The sequence below is a fragment of the Ostrea edulis genome, chromosome 4 (genome assembly GCF_947568905.1).
Source record: "Ostrea edulis chromosome 4, xbOstEdul1.1, whole genome shotgun sequence".
Lineage (NCBI taxonomy): Eukaryota > Metazoa > Mollusca > Bivalvia > Ostreida > Ostreidae > Ostrea > Ostrea edulis.
In genome coordinates, this window is record NC_079167.1 from 7,785,030 (window position 1) to 7,804,466 (window position 19,437).

Sequence of the window (19,437 nt, forward strand, 5' to 3'; positions counted from 1 at the left end):
ACCGCGATCTTTGATCCGCCAACTAGACCATCTCTTGGGAGTTTTTGCAACGCGAGTCCCACGTACTGGACTCCGTGGATTCTATAAAAAAAAAAATCCTGACAGGCGGAAGGGTCGAGAGGAATATATGGCTGTGGCTTTCAGGTAGATGTGGTACTGCTTTGTCGCAATACCAAATCATGGGAAAGCTTTAGAGAAACAAACCGAGAGAAAATCCAGAAGGGGCTCTCTTCAATTAATCCCATGTGCACAGGCCTCTATGGGTGGGGAAACCCTGCAGGAGATAGAGGGGTACACTCCGACAGTCGACGACACCGCACCCTAATTTCAGACTTTCAATTTGTAGAGGTTTACCGTGATTTTGACACTTCCGTCTTCTATTGCGTTTGGTTAGTCTGTTTCTTTTGTCATTTATCTGTCTGTAACTTTAACATTAAATGTTTTATCCTACACAACTTCCGTTTACATTGAATATGTCTATTATTAAATTCACTCACTTCTTCTCTTTCCAAATTTTCCATAAACTCTTTCTTGAATTATATCTTATTTACGTGAAGATACCTCCTTATGAGTAGAACCCCTTTGTTTCCACATACTTCACCACTTGAAATTAAATCTCGATAAGATTATATGTAACATTGTATAAATTGCAAACACCCTGTAAATGAATTTTTTTTTAAACATATGTGTCCATGTACCAGGACAACCTCACTTTAATCAGAAATGACACAAGGCCGAAACAACAAGCGGATCACCGAGGCCGCGCTCTCTGGTGTAGGCCAAGTATCGATGATAGACATTATTCAGATATAACTGCACTCTGAACAACATTAGTGAATAAAAGAGGTTCAGTTTTAGAATACTACCTTTGATTTCAACATCTCCCTCTAAACATCAAGCAATGTGGGGTCGTAAATGGTGTACTTGACGAATGCTTAATGCGCTACCTTAACAAACTCCATACGTCCATCACTTCATTCAAGCCTTTGATGACCTAATATCTGTTCCAGATTTGCTTATCACTCGCTTAAGAAGTATACATTATGCCAAACTGTTTATTTAGCATGTGTTTTAATTTGTCAGTTCAAAGACTGTACAGTGCGTGTTGGCGGTCAAAGGGAAACTACTCATTGTAATTTCTGTTCGGTGAAAGGGCGGATTTAACATTTTGCAAAGAGCTGTACTTGTTCACACCGATACTCCACGTTTCCATTGTTTTCCCGACACCCCGTGCTTTTTTAAAATTATTTTTACATGAAGTCTGTTCCCCGAAATTTAAATGGGCAGTGTCTCTTTAATTCTCCACTGGCGGATTTAAAGGGGAAGGGGGTAAGGGCACATGCCCCGGGGCCCCTAAACTTTTTCGAAGTTTAATGCAATTTTTTTTCACGTCATAAAAGAGGAAAGAATACAATAAATTGAATATTTTGATGTCACAGTTTAGCCAGTTCAGGTTTCAACTGGATGTTTTCTGTTAAAAATCAACCTGGCAGAACATAAAATTATGTTCGGTGTCGAGCAGAAAATTCGTACTTGCTGGAGAGGCTGAGTTGACCCACCCTCATCACCTGAAGATTTGTGCTTATTTTCATGTAATTATGCCTACATAAACAGGAGTTTTCTTAGCCGTTCGTTTACAAAATTTAACATAATCTTTTTCTTTTTTTTTTTTACAATTACATTCAAATAATTCATATTCACGAATTATTACTTCCCTGTGTTTGCACATGACATTCCTCAAAGACGGCTCAATATATGGATTTTCTTGAAATTCTCAGGGATTGTTGCGAGGATTGAAGCTTTTTGTAAAAGTCACATCTGGTGGTTAAATATTGTTTGATTTTCTCTTGTAAAAAAGAGACAATGTTCGCGCAATATCTCCGACACGCAAAAGGTTAACGCTTCAAATTTTATGAATGATAGAACTTAAATTTAAAAGTAGGCGTAAGCCGTCACTTTCGGTCGTCACCAGAAGAGATGAAAAGAAACGTACTGTTTTCTAATTTTAACCCCTCATGTATTTTCAAAAATGAAAGTTATTTCTTCAAAATTTCTCAAAGATAGATTAATAAGATAGAGACTTGAGACTTCAATCTCTACCCAGAGTTGTCGTTCCTTGCTCTCACGTGTAAGTGAGTGTAAGGAACGATAACTCTGGGTAGAGATTGTTGAGACTTACGAGGACAATATATCTTCCAATATTTCAGTTACCACAAGCAAGTAGTGTAAAAAAAAAAAACCACAAAAAAACCCAACAATTTTCGGGTGTTTTAAAAATACTAGATGATTGTAAAAAAAGCGGTTAATTTAATACATTATCATATCTATCGGAAGTGTTTTACGTCCAAACAGGAATTTGTCATAAATCTGAGTTTTTCTGTCATAAATCTGAGTTTTTCTATCAAAATTTTAATTAATTTTTCCGTTAGTGAATACTTGGGGGTTGGTTTTTTGGGAGTTGCTGCTTTTCTGGTACAGTGGTTCTTAAGAAAAAGATATTTAAACACTTTGCCCTATATTTACTATTGCTAAATCATCTCCTCCTGTATGATCCAGTGGGGATCCGGGTTAGAGTAGGTCCTCAGTACCCCTTGCTTGTCGTAAGAGGCGACTAAATGGGGCAGTCCTTCGGATGAGACCGCAAAAACCGAGGTGCCGTGTCTCAGCAGGTGTATGGAGCGCCAAATTAACATAAACTCAAATAATTGAAGATATCTTTAATTATTTGAAGATATCATCAATTCAATTGTTGCTCTCTTTAATTGAATTAATGCGCGCATTAAATCAATTATTGCTCTCATCAAATGAATTAATGCGCGCTTCAATTCAATTATTGCTCTCATCAATTGAATTAATGCGCGCATCAATTGAATTAATGAGAGCAATAATTGATTTAATGCGCGCATTAATTCAATTATTGCTCTCTTCAAATCAATTGATGCGCGCATTAATTCAATTAAATCAATTATTGCTCTCATCAAATGAATTAATGCGGGCATCAATTCAATTATTGCTCTCATCAATTGATTTAATGCGCACATTATATCAATTATTGCTCTCTTCAATTGAATTGTAGCGCGCATCAATTCAATTGTTGATATCATTAATTCATTTGAAGAGATCATTAATTCAATTGAAGCGCGCATCAATTCAGTTGAAGAATTAATGCTATCATCAATTCAATTAATGCGCTCAATAATTCAGAATTGAAGATATCATTAATTATTTGAAGAGATCTTTAATTCATTTGTTGCGCGCATCAAATGAATTGATGATATCTTCAAATAATTGAAGATATCTTCAATTATTTGAGTTTATGTTAATTTGGCGCTCCATACAGGTGTGGCAAAATAAAGACCCCTTCCTGCTCAATGGCCATTTATATATAAGCGCCGAGCATAGGCCTAAATTTTGCAGCCCTTCACCGGCAGTGGTGACATCTCCATATGAGTGAAATATTCTTGAGAGGGACGTTAAACAATATTCAATCAATCAATCCTCCTCAGAGTCCTGTATGAGGGTCCCAGGGATGCTCTGTTGATTAAAGAAGATATTATAGTAATTATAATTATTAAACCGACTCAGTTAAAAAGGGCCCTGTTACGGCACGTTTGGTTGTCTCGGCACGTTCAGTCGCCGACGACCAATTGTGCCGCACGTTTGGGCCCCGGCGACCATTCGTGCCGCATGTATCGTCGTATCGTCACCGGGCGACCAAATGTGCCTGTGGATTGACAGGAATGGTCGTCAATTTTAGACTATACCCGAGCACGAATGGTCGCCACCCAAGCTCTCAGTCCCAAACTCCAACTTTGCTTTTCTCCTCCTCCTACACATATTCCTCTCCCATCTAATCCTCCTCCTTCTTCTCCAAATTCTTTTGTTCTGGTTTGATCAAACCGAACAACGAGTATTTCGAATTGATGGGCAAAATCTAAGGGAGATGTGGCGCTTTCTGGTAGCCTTCTATGAGCAGTCAGATGCAATTGGACGTCCCCATTAAAATTCACAACACATTCTATTCCGATTCGAAACAACCCTTCAAACCTTTGACATGTTTTATTAAGTGCGCGGAGAATAGGCCTAATCTTGCATTAAGACTACAAGCGGAGAGAGTGCACAAAAAACGTCATGGATATACATGTACCCACAAAACTCTAGTATTCCGCTATAGACGCCCACTCTTCAACATGTCAGAGCTACCCCTGTGCTGCCCTTACAATCACCCCATGTAATCTCTCACTCTCTCTCGCCAAATTCAATAACAGAGAGAGAGAACTGTGTTTGTGGTAAATACTTTATAAAATAATGGCTCCATTTTGAAGAAGCCGATTTCATATAAGAAAAGTGCTCAATTCAGCCCTATGAATTTGCAAATTGCTTGCTCCACCTTTTCAATTTGATGTGTACTTTGTAAAATTTCCGATTTTGTAGTTTTTTTTTCGTACATCTTACTTCCATGCTGATCGTATGATACCTTATAATACTTACAAGATATCTACTAAGCTTTATAAGATGATTATCTTATAAAAGTATATCATACTATACTTTCTAAAATGTACTATAAAATACTTTTTAAAGTTTATAAGATGTCTTGTAGAATTCATCTATGAGATACTTTATAAAATATCTTATAAAGTTTACGAGATATCATATAAAACATGTTTTATAAGATATCTTATAAAAGTTATAAGATAGTTTGTAAAAGTTACACAATATCTTAAATCAAAAACACTAATAAAATGTCTTATACAGTTTATGAGATATCATAAACTATGTAAGATATCACATATATTTAATGAGATATCTTATGAAGAAAAATATAAGACATCTCATTTTTTATGCTGACGTCTCCATATAAGTGAAAGATTCTGGAGAGGGGCGTTAAACAATATTTGATTAATAATTAATTAATCAATCTTATAAAGGATATCATAAGATATATCCTAAACTTTAGAAGATATCTTATAACCTTTAAAATTAATGTGATATCTTTAAAGAGGAATAAATGTAAAAATGGCATATCATAAGGATAGTGGTATGTAAGAGCATTGTGTTCCTAAAATGTTTGCAAATTAAATTCACATCGAATTTCATCCAAAAATACCCATGTTTTTGGTTGTTTGCTTTGTATCGTGGTTGACTTGTGTCACAAATATGCACTTCGCCATTTCAATAACAAGAGGCCCACAGGTCTTATCGGTCACCTGAATACTAGTGAAAAAGTATCACTACTTCCATGAGTTATGAAATCTAGAAAAAAAATTCCTGTTCTGAATATCTAAGCTAAATTCTAATGTTCAACAACAGTATAAAACAAGATGTGTTCTTAAAACTTCACTGCCCTCAAAAGTGCATACACTTGATGAAAGACTTTAAATAATAGGTGTATTAAATTAAAACATCAAAATATATGACTAATTTGGACTCATCCTAAAGTCATAATCCTGGGTTGTGAAATTCACCATTTTTTGTAAATCCTTTTCTGCTATTCCTAAGTATGCAATACATTTAGATTTTATACAGTATCAGCAAACTTACACATTAATACTATATACTAAGTTTGGCCCCACCCTGGGGTCAAAACCCTTACTCTGGGGAAAATCAAATTTACAATTTTGGTAAGACTACCTGCTCTATCCATTTAGTTTCAATTTGGTATCAAAAACACTAAAGAAAATGTTATTTAAGTGTTTTACACATAAACACTATATAACAAGTTTGGCCCCGCCCTAGGGTCAGAACCCCTACCCCGGGGATCATGAAATTTACAACTGTGGTAGAAGCCTTCCTGCTCTATATCACTATACGTTTAGTTTTTCGTACATATGTGTGGTTCTTGAGAAGAAGATTTTTGAAAATTGGTCATTTTTTGCCCTGCCCCTAAGGCCCCATGGGTGCAGAAATCCTGAAATTTACAATTTTTGTTCCCTTTGTTCCAAATATGTTTCATACCAATTTGAAAAGAAATGGAATGATAGTTATCGTCGAGAAGTTAAAAATGTCTATTGTTAACACATTTAATAACTGACCATTTTGGTCCCACCCTGATACCAAAACCCCTACCCCTGGGATCATCAAATTCACAATTTTGGTAACGGATTACCTGTTCTTTCTAAATATCTATTTACTTTCAATTTAGTATCAATAGCACTAAAGAAGATGTTATTTAAGTGTTTTACACAAACACTACATAACAAGTTTGGCCCTGCCCTGGGGTCAGAACCTCTACCCCAAGGATCACGAAATTTACAATTTTGGTAGAGAACTTCCTGCTCTACATCACTATGCAATTAGTTTTTCTTACATATGTGTGGTTCTTGAGAAGAAGATTTTTGAAAAATGGTGAATTTTGGACAGTTTTTGCCCCACCCCTAGGGCCCCAGGGGTACTGGAGTCCTGAAATTTACAATTTATGTTCCCCTTGTTCTAAATATGTTTCATACCAAATTTGAAAAGAATTAGGATGATAGTTATCAAGAAGAACTTAAAAATGTTCAATTGTTAACGCACGACAGACGAAAACCAATTGCAATAGGTCAACTGAGTTTACGCAGGTGACCTAAAAATATAAAAGCCTTTTGTTGAAAAATGTGGAAGATACCAAGTACAATGAAAGTATTAACAGACAGACAGACAGGCTGACGGATACCAGTACTCTATACCGTCTTCTTTTTATCTGTAGAATATGAAAGCTGACTATATGTTGAAAACTTTGACAAGGTAAAAATCTTTCACCATTGGTGAAGAACTGCACTCCATCCCATCTGGGCTTCAATCAATGAGCATACATGCAAAGAAAGGCTATAACAATCCCCCCCCCCCCCCCCCCCGGACATAATGAAAACAACTAGAGCATATTGAGTAAATCAACATATAATTGTAAACTTGCATAATATAAGTCATACATAGGTCCATCTAATAATTAATTAGTACAAGTGTATAAATTCTAATTATGACAATAATGAGTATAAGTTTTGATTGCTGTAGTGAGGCATACTACCGGTAATTTCAAACAATCATTCATTCCAAAAACAGTGTATTCTTAATACAAAGTTATTGCTTCAAGCAGACAAATACTCTTGGACAGTTACTCTACACAGACTATGCAAAGAGGCAGATTTCACCTGGTACCTGATGTACCCAAAAATACTCTTTTCCCCAAGTGGCACACTCAACCAAAAAAACTGGTTTCAGTGTAGAATATATCTGTTACTATTAGATATCATGTACTGAAATATAAAACTTTAATTAATTTTTTTGTAATAATACCCAGAAAATGTTTATACCCTGATCTGTATCTCAGCTGTGTATGGTCCACACAATCACAGCATTATTGCAGTTCCCAAATGGCACAATATTACAAGGGACTATATCACGAGATCTTGGGGTAAAATGCTTCTGCAGATATCTAATATACATAATAATGTTTCAACAGAATACAGTTCACAAGAAAATGTGTGCATACCCCAGATGGTATTCTCAACATTTTCCTAAAACATTTCTCAATTAACAACAGTCTATAAAAAAGTTCAGACAGCAAAAAATGCACAATAAAACATGGAAACAAAATACTCTTTAAAAATCTGGAAATATTTAATGCTTTACATTACCTTTTGATTTAATGAAGAACACAGACATTCATAAAATGCACAAATGTAATATGATCAATAATAACAGTATAACGAGTATGAAGAATATATTATGGCAAAGTCATCACACTCCATGCGATGTTTAATGTTTGTGAAGTCACAGTGGCTTCCTGGTCTTTGGCATCACATTCACTTTTTCTGTATGATCCTGTATATGTCCATATATGTGAAATGTGTGGCCTATTCCACTTAACAACTCGTGTTTGAAAAAGAACCCTAGGCCTGGTAAATTGCTGGGTCACCTGAAATGAAACAAGATTAAATTATAAAATAAATAACCATACTAAAAACTTCCCTGGGATAGCAAAATGAAGTGAATATGAATATAAGAAATGACTCTCTAGTTTGTTGGGTATGCAGGGTAATCAACTACATTGGAAAACGTGATCATTTAGGCCAAAAATAAAAATATGTTTGTTTCCCCTCGCCCCGACCGGGTCAAAAAAAAGGGCCCGGGTCAAAAGTTTTTTTGCCAAAAAATTGCGATGTTTTTTTTTTTTATTTCCGTAAAAAAAATCGTGTCCGCTCCGTGTCGGTTCTAGACGTTACTTCTGCTTTTTTCGGAAGTTACCGGGATTTATCGATACTTGAAAAAATGGGTGACAGAATAGCGTTGTCGTCTACTGTAAAGATAAAATACAAACACATCTAAAGTTGTGCCCATAATAGTCAACAGACTCTACAGTTTCTCCAAACACTGTACATGGAATGAGGTTTTGAATGATTTGACAGCGGACGGCGACCATAACATAGACAAGTTGGACGAAGTAACTGTCACCGTGTCGGACAAACTTGCCAACGGTGTAACTTTTGAGCCAGATTTTGAAGAACAGATACAAGTGGTTCACAACTTTGATAAAAAATTGAAATATGTACAATTTGACGTGATAAGAGACTTAGAACCAAATAACAATGTACCAAAAGGTCAAAATCCTCCTACATGTCCTACAGCTTTCGATGTTTTGATGAGAAAGTCCAGCACACTGACAAAGCTCCCTCAAAAGATTGATGAAGCCTCTCCCAGATTTACAGGTAATTTATATGCATTATTATATTTCTATCAAGTAGGTTTGAGATGGTGTATGGCTCATGTCTTAAAGTTATAAATGAGTCTGTCCCACACCATTTCATTTCTTTCTTCAATGTTCCCAAACTTTTGGTCTGGGGAAATTTATGGTAGGGGGTGTAAAAACGGTAAATTCCTAGGGGAAGTGCTGCCCAAATTTTTTTCAACATTGGACTTTGTCATTTTTTCACATGTTAAAGGGTCGCAGCTATACATTGTGAGGGGGTGGACAGGGGTGTCTCCAATTCCCTCGAGATTTAAGAGCCTTGAAGCACACAACAGATAAATATGACTACACTTGCGGGGCAATTTTAGCACCAGAAGGTTTGTATATTTATTGACAATATTGTGATTAAATGACACTAAATAAGACTGGCATTTCTGACAGAACCAAAGCACAAGTATGTTCATTTGTTTATCATCATGATGATCAATATCATAAACAATGGATACATGAACTAAGATGAATATTCACTGTTCAAATCTTTTTAATCAAATGACAAAATGTCAGAAGAACAGAAATTGGATTTGTGTGTTTGTCCACATTCAATCTGTATCCTTGCATTGTTCAAAAATTTAAATGCTTTTTGTAGGCCTTATATACATGTGCAGGATAAAACATGTTTGCATCTACCATGCATATTCCCCTTTTTCACTCTCCAAAAGGACATTCAGTATTAAATGCACAATCTGTGGAAATTATGTTTTTGGCAGCCTTTATATTTACAGTCATTGAATGATAACATCTTTATAATATTTGTATCATTGAAGTAATGGAAGTAGGGATGAATCTTTGAATTTAACCTTGGGTAATCTGAAAAAGAAAATAAAGAGCACAAAAACATTAAAATCAATTTTTTTCTCTGACAAGTGTTTTTTTTTGTCACTTTCAGGGGATGTTCTACATGGAAAAGTTTTCACAAGACTCCAGCTTGTATGTACCAGTCACATTGAATTTGCATACTACAGCTCGGATGTTGGCCGCAAAGACATATGTGCATATTGTGTTGCAACAGAGATCCAAAAGGACAAGGACTTGTGCAAAAACTTTAAAGTTGTGCTGCCAGTTTGTGACTTGTGTCGTTCAAAAAAATTGGAAGTCCCAAAGAGAAATCCAATTAAGAAATAGTTAATTCTAGTCTGACAATCAGTTAATTCTAGTCTGATATTCATCCTCTCTAAGTCATTCTTTTTAACATGTTGTTTATGATTTTTGTTTCTACTTGTTTCTAGTCAAGAATAAATGTTTTTTGTTTATTTTCATTTATTTCTTTAAATAATGTTTTTTAAAGAAATGTCGGAGTAAAGAAAACAGAAATTACACATCCAGAGCATTCATATTAGCATACAGATTCAACGCCAGCAAGCCATTCCAGGATTTTAATACATAAAACATTGAAGCTCAACCAATCCTCAACATAGTAGTATAAATGTTCTCTTCTCCAGATGTTAAGCATTGAAGACAATCAGTGCCCTGTTTGACAGATCTGCTTTTTTTCCGACAATACATATAAAATTATATGAATTTAAAAAAAAAAAAAAATATCACCTGCCTGCCTGGTCAGTTTCAAAAACTAGACCCGGGGGAGGGGAAACAAACATTCTTTTAATTGTGGCCTTATGCATGTAGATTAAATGCTGGTGTGCAAAAATTATCCCATTTTCCATTGTAGTTAATTACCTCACATAACCAACAAACTAAACATATTCCATGCATGCACATTCACAATGTTGGCTCTATGTAGGCTAAACATTATTGGGCCAACAGGTAATGTATGATAATTCCTATTAAGTTTTTTTTTCATATTGGGCCACTTTTGGACTTTTAAACTGCAAATGCAGAATTTCAAAGAAATGAGAACACATCTAACAATTGGGCCAAAATCTGCAACAACAAGGTTTTAAAGTAGTGGATCTTTACATTGAACATTGTTGGCCCAATGTTGGGTCAATAAATGCCATATTTTTTTGTACATGGGTATATCACATAATATAACAAATTTATGACAATTGTCAATAATGGATTGATGCCTTGGAATGGAAGTATGTCCTTTTGAATTACAGCGAATTACAACAGAATGCCTGCTGTATTGATCAATAGACTTTACAATTTGTAAAAGTTGACTTTCTGACCAGTTTTACTCACTCTCATTTTAAATCTAAATAATTTTTTTTTTTCAAATTATGACATTGATCGACATTCTGTAAAACATACATACTACATTCTATTGCGGATTCACATTTTCAATGTTTTTGCCTTCAAGATCTTTACAAAGTGTAATGATAGGCATTTCTTGATGACCACGCTGCAGTTGTAAATAATGCACGTATGAATACAGATCTACTTGATAAATATAGTATGTCTATTTTAATGGATGAGAGTTCCTACAGAAATGAAATTTTGCATGAAGCACTTTATGATTGGAAGTATGCTGGTGTAAATTTTCGCAGTTTATACTTTTGGCATTTTCATGTAAAATAGCCATACACATAGCTTGATCTCATTAATGGCCATCGACCAACTACATAATTACAAGACCATTGGTCAGTTATATATAAATATATCAGGAGACATTACTGTATCTTTACACCTTTAAGTACTCCTGAACAGACTCTTTGTTGTAAATGCTACTATGCATGTATTGGTATGCATGTGTTTTCTTTCTACAGTTGCTTGATTATTTGTTTGTACAAAATAGCTGAGTAGTTCCCCAAAAGGCAATTGAATAATTTTAAATATTTCAATGTAGTTTATAGAAAATGAAAGAAAATTTTTAAATTAATTAAGTAAAATTCAATTCTAGCGTATGGGTTTCACCTCATAAATGTAATGATATCAAAGAGGCAAGCAGTAACTCTGGAGCAAGAGTTTGGAGTTTCTGGAAATTTTTATACAGCTGATTCAAGACTAAAATCATGGATTGCAGAACAAGCATATTTCATTTTATCTACAATTTTCAAAACTTATTTCTACTGTAAATCCAAATCAAGCATTAATAAGCATAACCACTATTTACGAATTTACTTCATATCATATCATTTTAAGTTGCCATTTAAAAAAAAAAATATCTGACTGGGCAAGATCTGCCAAAGCGTGTCTACTACTTTACTACTCTTTTTTTTGCTGTTTCAGGATAGTTTATCAAAAACAAAAGTAGGTTTTTAACTAACTTCACAATAATTACTAATCAAGTAAAATTAAATCATATATAGCTTACGGACTTCACTTCATATATGAGAAGATATTAAAGCAAGTAGCTACTCTGGAGCAAGCGTTTCGAAGTTTTTTGGCAAATTTTATTCATTTTTAAGTATATATGTAAAATTATCATATCACACATGATCACTTCTAATGCTTTTACTTTCTTGACAATTGGGCTTCCTGATATGTATTTTGCTTCCTGATATGCATGTTTTATGCTTCCTGTTACATGTTTTGTGCTTCCTGATATGTATGTTTTGTGCTTCCCGATGTGTATGTATAGGGCTTCCTGTGTTGGCCTAACCTTGTCATGTTATCTGTGTAGGTGTTTATATTCATGTGCCAAAATCAACTCCTCAAACCTCAAAGTTTAAAGGCTTTTAAAAAATCTAGCCTTAAATACTTATCACTGGATCCCAAAATTAGTATATGATGTAAAAAGACAATAACGTATAATACATTTCAAAAATTGTGGAAAAGCTTGCCTCACCTTGATAAGCTGAATTATCATATGCTATTTCTGGCAATATGGCTACACCCCTGTAGGATCCACCTGGGGAATATGATCTCATGCTGTAGTTCTCATATGGACTTGTTTGGAAAGCTGGTCCATACAAGGTATGCTTGTCCATCATTTGAGGTCCACCAGTATAATCAGTGTGGTGGGAATACTTCTCTGGCTTGCTGCAAGAAAATTCACACCATTTTAGTAACCAATATCACAAATCTAACATGCATTCTGCAAGTACTGCATAGCAATTAATGTATGTCCCCTACTGGCCCACTCAAATTATCCTTTGTCCTCTTACATACATTCATAGTTAAATATGCAGTATCCAGCGCATGCGCATATAATGACCTGTCAACAGTTTATTAATCATCATGAAAAAAGAATTGGAAAAAGAAATTTATTTTTTTAAGCAAGTTATATGGATCTTGCACAATAAAAACAAGATGTGCTCATGAACATTGATGCCCCCTCTGCATGGCAGTAAAGTAATAATTCTGGTGCCCAAAGAAGGGTCTTGTCAAAATAAATACACATGTGAAATATGAAAGCCCTATAATTACAATAAGTCAACCAAAATGAAACTTCATCTGTATCTACTCTTTATTAGATAACCACTTATCAAATTTTAGATCCTTAGTTAATCAAAGTGAAAGTGAAAACTATAAATCTCAGATTCCTAAGTTACAGCAGAGTGGAAAAGTCTTGAAAACCTTATTCCGCATAAATTCCCATAAATCTCCTAAATTCAGTCTGTCAACTGAGACAAAACTTTAATGTGATCTGTAAACATACATTAGCAAATTACACACTCAATTTCAGTTTCCTACATCAAAGTATGATGAAAAAAACCTAGAAAACTAAGTTGTGACATACAGACAGAAAGACAGATGGAGAGGAAACTATTAGTCCCCTTCAGCTTTGCTGGTTGGGGACTAATAAAATCCAATTCTCATGCATTTAAAAAAATTTTTTTATGTATTTCTTTTTCTGTAGGAGAGTAAATCAAATTTTACCACGTATAGGAATTGCTACATGGCAGAATGAGATAAAAGATGCATTGCCGCATTGGCATGATGCTTAAGTTGGATTCTGAGAAAGAAGACAATTATATATTAAGCATCATCAAATCATAACTATCCAACCTGCAACATTTCTTATTGAACAGAAGCTACACCCACCAAGAGTTACATGGTCATAAACAGATCAAACTTCAACAGAATATTGCATGTGAATGTTATGGCTGAGCAGTGGTGACCCAGCACAGCTTAGGCTGCAGAGGGTACACAGATAGAGTACGTTACTGCTCACTATCTTGTAATATGACTATTTGAGACATTTAGGAGCACGGATGGAATGGGCCTTTAAAGAGCATGAATGAATGGAATGGGCTGTAAATGACTTTATGTTTTCCAGACGACAAGAATTTATTTCTTTGTAACACACTTGTATATATTTATGTAGCTCAGTGGTTGATCTATAGTTAAATAGCCAGTAGCTCCACAGGTTTTGCAGATTCTTGACCTTAAGGTTCATCATAGTATATCTATCATGTATTCGATAGAACAATTTACAAAAATTGTATATCCTATGATTCTTTTCACCTTTAATATAACCTCTGAACATTTTCAATTAAGTTGTATTCTAATCTTCAAAAAATGAAAAATATTTACGTGTCAATATTCATTAAAGTATGAATTTCATTTGTTTTGAATGGAGCAAGTTTGTCACCAAACCTTATTGCCACATTACGATGTGAAATAGATGATGTCTACGAGCAAGGACACAAATGCAATGAAACAACAATGGGAACCATAGCTTACTTGCGTGCCCTGGCAACACAGCAGACAATCAGAATGGCTAGAATCATGAGAGCCGCTCCTGCGGACACTGAAGCAACAATCACCGTTTCATTCTGCTGTTGGGATTCCTTGCTTGGATCTGTTGAAGAAACATAATTTACAGATGTCTAGTTGAAAATTGAACAATTTGAGAGGTTCTCAAGAGTGTGGTCTACGTACCTTTACGGATTTCACACCTGTTTCCTGTATAACCGTTGTCACATTCACAGCGTATAGTTGGTGACTTGATGCATGTTCCATATACACAGTAGCCTAAATCACACAGATCTACAAAACAGCATTGAAAAAAATGTGTCAGTGGTGGCAATAAAAGGATCTATTGCTAATATAACCCCCAACATAAGCATATTCATGATAACCAAATAAAATGTTTTTATCATTTAATTTTAAAATCATCAATATGTGCTTGAACTGCTTCTGAATATTCAAATTTCAAAACTCAAGCAAAGTTAAACTGAATTTGTGGTTGTATCTGAGGAGGCCTAACTCATCTAAGGCAATCGTAACAGATGAGCAGGGTACAATATGTATATAATAATAATCTTAAGGCATTGAAATTCTAAAATCTACCTCATTCAGTCTCAAATTACCATTTGTGTATAGTCACTAAAACCATATACTATAATCCAATGAGCCAACCAGAGAGGTAACTATTTATCATATCTCACAAGACAAGTAACATTATCTCACAAGACAGGTAACATTATCTCACAAGAAAAGTAACATTATCTCACAAGACAGGTAACATTATCTCACAAGACAAGTAACAAAATTTCATAAGATAATATCTCATAGGATGGAAAACAACTGCTCAAAAGATGGGTAACTATCTCAGAAGATCAAAGATACATTAACAAAGTTTTAATTCATGTAGCACCTTTTTCTGAAATATCGTGATGGTGTGCTATCCGTTCAAAATAATTCACTATAGACAGAATTTACTGTTCAGAATAGTAATGCTTCCACAGGACACAGTCCGAGTACAACCTAATGTAGATACTCTGGTTCTAACAGTTGCAGTAGGAGACAGAAACTTACGTGTACAGTTGGTGCCGTCCCCTTGGTAGTCCGTGTTACAACTGCAGGTGAAGCCGTTGGTTGTGGGGTTACAGATGGCAGTTATATCACAGTTATTGTTCCCTGTATCACAGAACTCTGTAAAACACAAAACAAAGGATATATTATAGGTGTGACAATACTGTACTCCAATCCCGGAGAGTGTGAAGAAAGTTTCCAGAACATGCATGTACCCAATGGACATCTGAAATGCAGCAATTAAACATGGAGACAATTCAACAATACACATATAAATTCCAATGATTCTTTAATACAAAAGAAAATGAACAAGTCATCTACATTTACTATGTGAACCTACTTTTACAGTCAGTAATAGATGTACTGCCTCTGTTGACAGTGAAATAGCCAGTTGTTCCACAGGTCTTGCAGGTCCTTGACCTAGGCTCATCTTGGTAAGTTCCATTTGAACAAAGCTCACATTTCTTTGACACCTCATCAAAGTATTCTCCAGCTCTACAGTTTGCTGAAACATCAAAATGAAATGTCAATGCATATTGTTGAGTGCTTTTGTGAAGTGATTTAATGACAAAATAATTATCATAAATAAACCTGAAGCATTTTTACTAGCTTGCCTAAAATCATCACATTTTAAGGCTTGAAAAACATGCTAAAGTGGAGAGAAACAAGATATATTTGTTTCTTATTAATACCCCCCCCCCCCCCCCCCCCCCCCCCCCCCCCCCCCCCCCGATAGAAACAAATTTATTTATCAAAATGAAATAGAACCAGAATTATGACATGAAAATTTAACATAATGTTTTGCTGCCAACATTAAATGCAAACTGTGAAAGTAAAATTTTGCTTGTCCACACAGCCGCTCTTGAAAGAAAAAAATAAAGAATAGAAAAAATTCAGAAATTGTGTCACTTCTGGTGGTTGTATTCCAGTTGACTGAAAATGACTCCAATTAGGCCAAGTAAAATTAATTAGTAGATTATCATTCCCGCCTGCCCCTCGAAAATTGCCCCGCCCCGATTTTTTTTATTTTTCAAAATTACGATTTCCGGATATTTTTATGTCCGGCCCGGTATCGTAAACATACTTTGTTTCACTTTGCCTTTTAGAAACCCAAATACACATGTAATTATGATTTATAAAGCCTTTTCTCAATGAGAGAAGGCATTTTCGAGGTCAAAAATACCATGGCGAAAAATAAAAAATAAAATCCTCCCACCCGCCCCATTTTTTTGTGAAGTTTGAATGATAATCTACTAATTAATTTTACTTGGCCTTATGTGAAATTGTATTGGACATAATCTGTTTTAGGAAATAAAACATTTAGTCCTTATCTAAAGTTTGAGTTTTACATTGGATCTCTTGGACAAGAATTGTCATTTGCATGCTAGATAGCCACTTCACCTTTCTGAAAATCAATGGGGGTCATTTTCTAGTCATGACCAATCTGCCTACAAAGCTTGATGAACATTGAACAGTAGTAATTGGTTGGACAACATAATCTCTACCTACCAATAGATAAAAAAAAAAATGCCCCTTTTCTTAGAGGGTGAATTGAATCTTTTCAAACATTCACTAAGACACACAACAACTCACTGATGCTGCAGTCACTTCTAGAGGTGGATCCTTTGCCTTGTGTGGTGTATCCTGATGGACACATGGTGCAGTTGAAGCCTTCAGCTTTATTTCTGTAGGTACCTTCGTTACATTGGAAGCACACACCCTGTAACTCATACTCCCCAGAGGGACAGTCCCCTGAAAATGAAAATGCATTCATGCAAAAGATAAATCCAACATATTACTATTGGTAACTCACAATTTTTTATATGCAAAAACATATCACCCATCCAATTTCTGGAGGAAAAGAAAATAGCTTTCATAATCATGTTTAATCAATTCAACAGCACAATGATAACAGAAAATTAACTGAGGCCAGAGTTTTTTTCATTCTCTGTTTAATAGGAAAAGCAGACCCTATTTTTTTTAATATGAAAAAAAATAAAAAAATAAATAGAATTCACTTTTTTATCTTTTTAAATCCCCACCGAACATCTATCTTGCGATGTTTTCAAATGAAATTGGGATTGTTATACACAAGAAAAATGTGAATTCATTAAAGCTGTATTAGAGCGTCTTACTGATTACCACTTTTACTACTGAGGAACTACTTTAACAATGTTTCTGCAGGAATATGGAGAATCACCTGTACATCAAAATTGATGTTAAATGCACGGACTCAGCAGTTTGCTACAGCAAAATTGTGAAGGCACGTTTAAACGACATTGTTGGGCATATCATTTCGGATTTCTTAGAAGAATCAGACAATAATATCTCCCTTAAAAAGATCTCCGATTGAGAATGAAAATATTGACATAGATTCCCTAACACCTGTCAGCATGTTAGAGTAATTCCTCCCTTGTATTTTTTTTTTTTGCAAAATTTTATTTTCATCAAAATTTGTGCATGATTGAAATATGTCTTTACGAGGAGTTTCATTCACTGGGTATTATAAAAATCTGGTAAACAATTTGATATTAAAAAGGTTTATATTTTCTATAAATAACCAATTATCTATATAACGAAAATGTTGTCAAGGGCAATAACTCCTTATGTTGGTATTTCTCTATTGTATGGTGATTTCCTTGATATCCAAAATTAATTCATGTACATATCCAAAAAGCAGCAGTTTTTTGAAACTGTTGAAATTAAAATTTTGTCATTTTAACCAGTTTTTATCTATTTTTAACATGCTATTCAATGATTCAGAAAATGTACGATTTTCTGATGTTGATATAAACTTTTGTTTTTGTATGTTTGACATCTTTAAAAATCCGGCAACATATATATCTTCTTTGATTATTGATCAAATTAACCTATATTAAGTGGTAATCAACACATATTTTCTATTTGAACCATTAATTAATAAAGTCCCATGGGGGAGGGGTGGTGGATCTACCTTAAAAGATTTTAGTTAGGTAAGCCATTGAATAGTTTTATGGTCATACATTTTATTTTATGAAAATCAAATTGTTATAAGTATATTGTGATAATTCACTCACATCAATACTGATTTTTAATTCAGTAGAAATTTTGAATAGCTATTGAAACACATTGAATGGGTATTGGTGTAGACTCGTAGATTTGGTTTAAAAAGTATAGGATTAACATTTTATGCAGGAAGTTGAACAGAGCCGAGAAGCGTGTTTAAAATGAACTACTATATCTTTGTGGCAATCCTTTGTTTCCTAGAGGACAGTACCATTATGTCATTATCTGCAGGCAAAATATTGATTGTTCATCTCCAATATTGAAACACAGTATCATGCAGGTATGACAAGAAGTTTAAGAATGAATTGATCAATCAAAAGTCTGAAGATGAACAGTCAACGTCAAGCGACCATTGCGTGAAGTTTGTACAGTTTCCTACTTTAGTCAACGTCAAGCGACCATTGCGTGAAGTTTGTACAGTTCCCTACTTTAGTCAACGTCAAGCGACCATTGCGTGAAGTTTGTACAGTTTCCTACTTTAGTCAACGTCAAGCGACCATTGCGTGAAGTTTGTACAGTTTCCTACTTTATTTGATTTAATCAATTTTTGTTGTGATATTTGTGATTTTTGATGCTTTCATTGTGGAAACTCAAATGTGACCAATTGTGAAGAATTCATGAGACTTCAAGAAGATTTTGCCATTGTCTGTCCCATATAATAAGCATATGTCTGCTTGCAAGAAAACAAATTTCCACACAAAATGCCAAGAAGCCAAGACACTGATATAATACTCTGTTAGTTATGTACTGAATCCAAATAAATGATAAACACTTTTTACTGTGTGGATTTCTATTTTCTAACATTTCATCAAAAAAGAAAATACACCCTTTCCCCAATTTTATCATTTTTATCGACTCGTCTCAACACTTTTGGAGCTCTTTAAAAAATTTTATTTCGCCCCCACAACAATTTTTTTTTTTTTTTTTTTTTTTTTTTTTAGAAAAAATAACCATTAAATAGAAAATAAAAAAAAAACCTTTGGGCTAATGACAGAGAACAAATAACCTTTGGTTCCACTTCAAGAAGCACATGAAAATCATGCTGGTGTGAAGCAGTGTAGTTCATA

General features: G+C 34.5%; 1 protein-coding gene and 1 long non-coding RNA gene across 2 annotated transcripts in view; one reads left to right on the plus strand and one right to left on the minus strand.

The window, feature by feature from the left end:
- Window positions 1–6,860: 6,860 nt before the first annotated feature.
- LOC130053972 (uncharacterized) overlaps window positions 6,861–19,437 on the minus strand; it is a 108,155-nt gene continuing 95,578 nt past the window's right edge. Inside the window, exons 66-72 of the mRNA XM_056161816.1 lie at window positions 16,919–17,077; window positions 15,666–15,830; window positions 15,329–15,445; window positions 14,450–14,557; window positions 14,252–14,369; window positions 12,411–12,604; window positions 6,861–7,894 (exon numbers count right to left, since the gene is read on the minus strand). Coding sequence (XP_056017791.1) covers window positions 7,869–7,894; window positions 12,411–12,604; window positions 14,252–14,369; window positions 14,450–14,557; window positions 15,329–15,445; window positions 15,666–15,830; window positions 16,919–17,077 — 887 coding nt within the window. The 3' untranslated portion in view covers window positions 6,861–7,868. The remainder of the gene's footprint in view (window positions 7,895–12,410; window positions 12,605–14,251; window positions 14,370–14,449; window positions 14,558–15,328; window positions 15,446–15,665; window positions 15,831–16,918; window positions 17,078–19,437) is intronic.
- LOC125653167 (uncharacterized) lies at window positions 8,147–9,981 on the plus strand. Its single transcript, XR_008802200.1, has 3 exons — window positions 8,147–8,684; window positions 8,919–9,042; window positions 9,612–9,981. It is a non-coding gene; the product is annotated as an uncharacterized LOC125653167 (long non-coding RNA).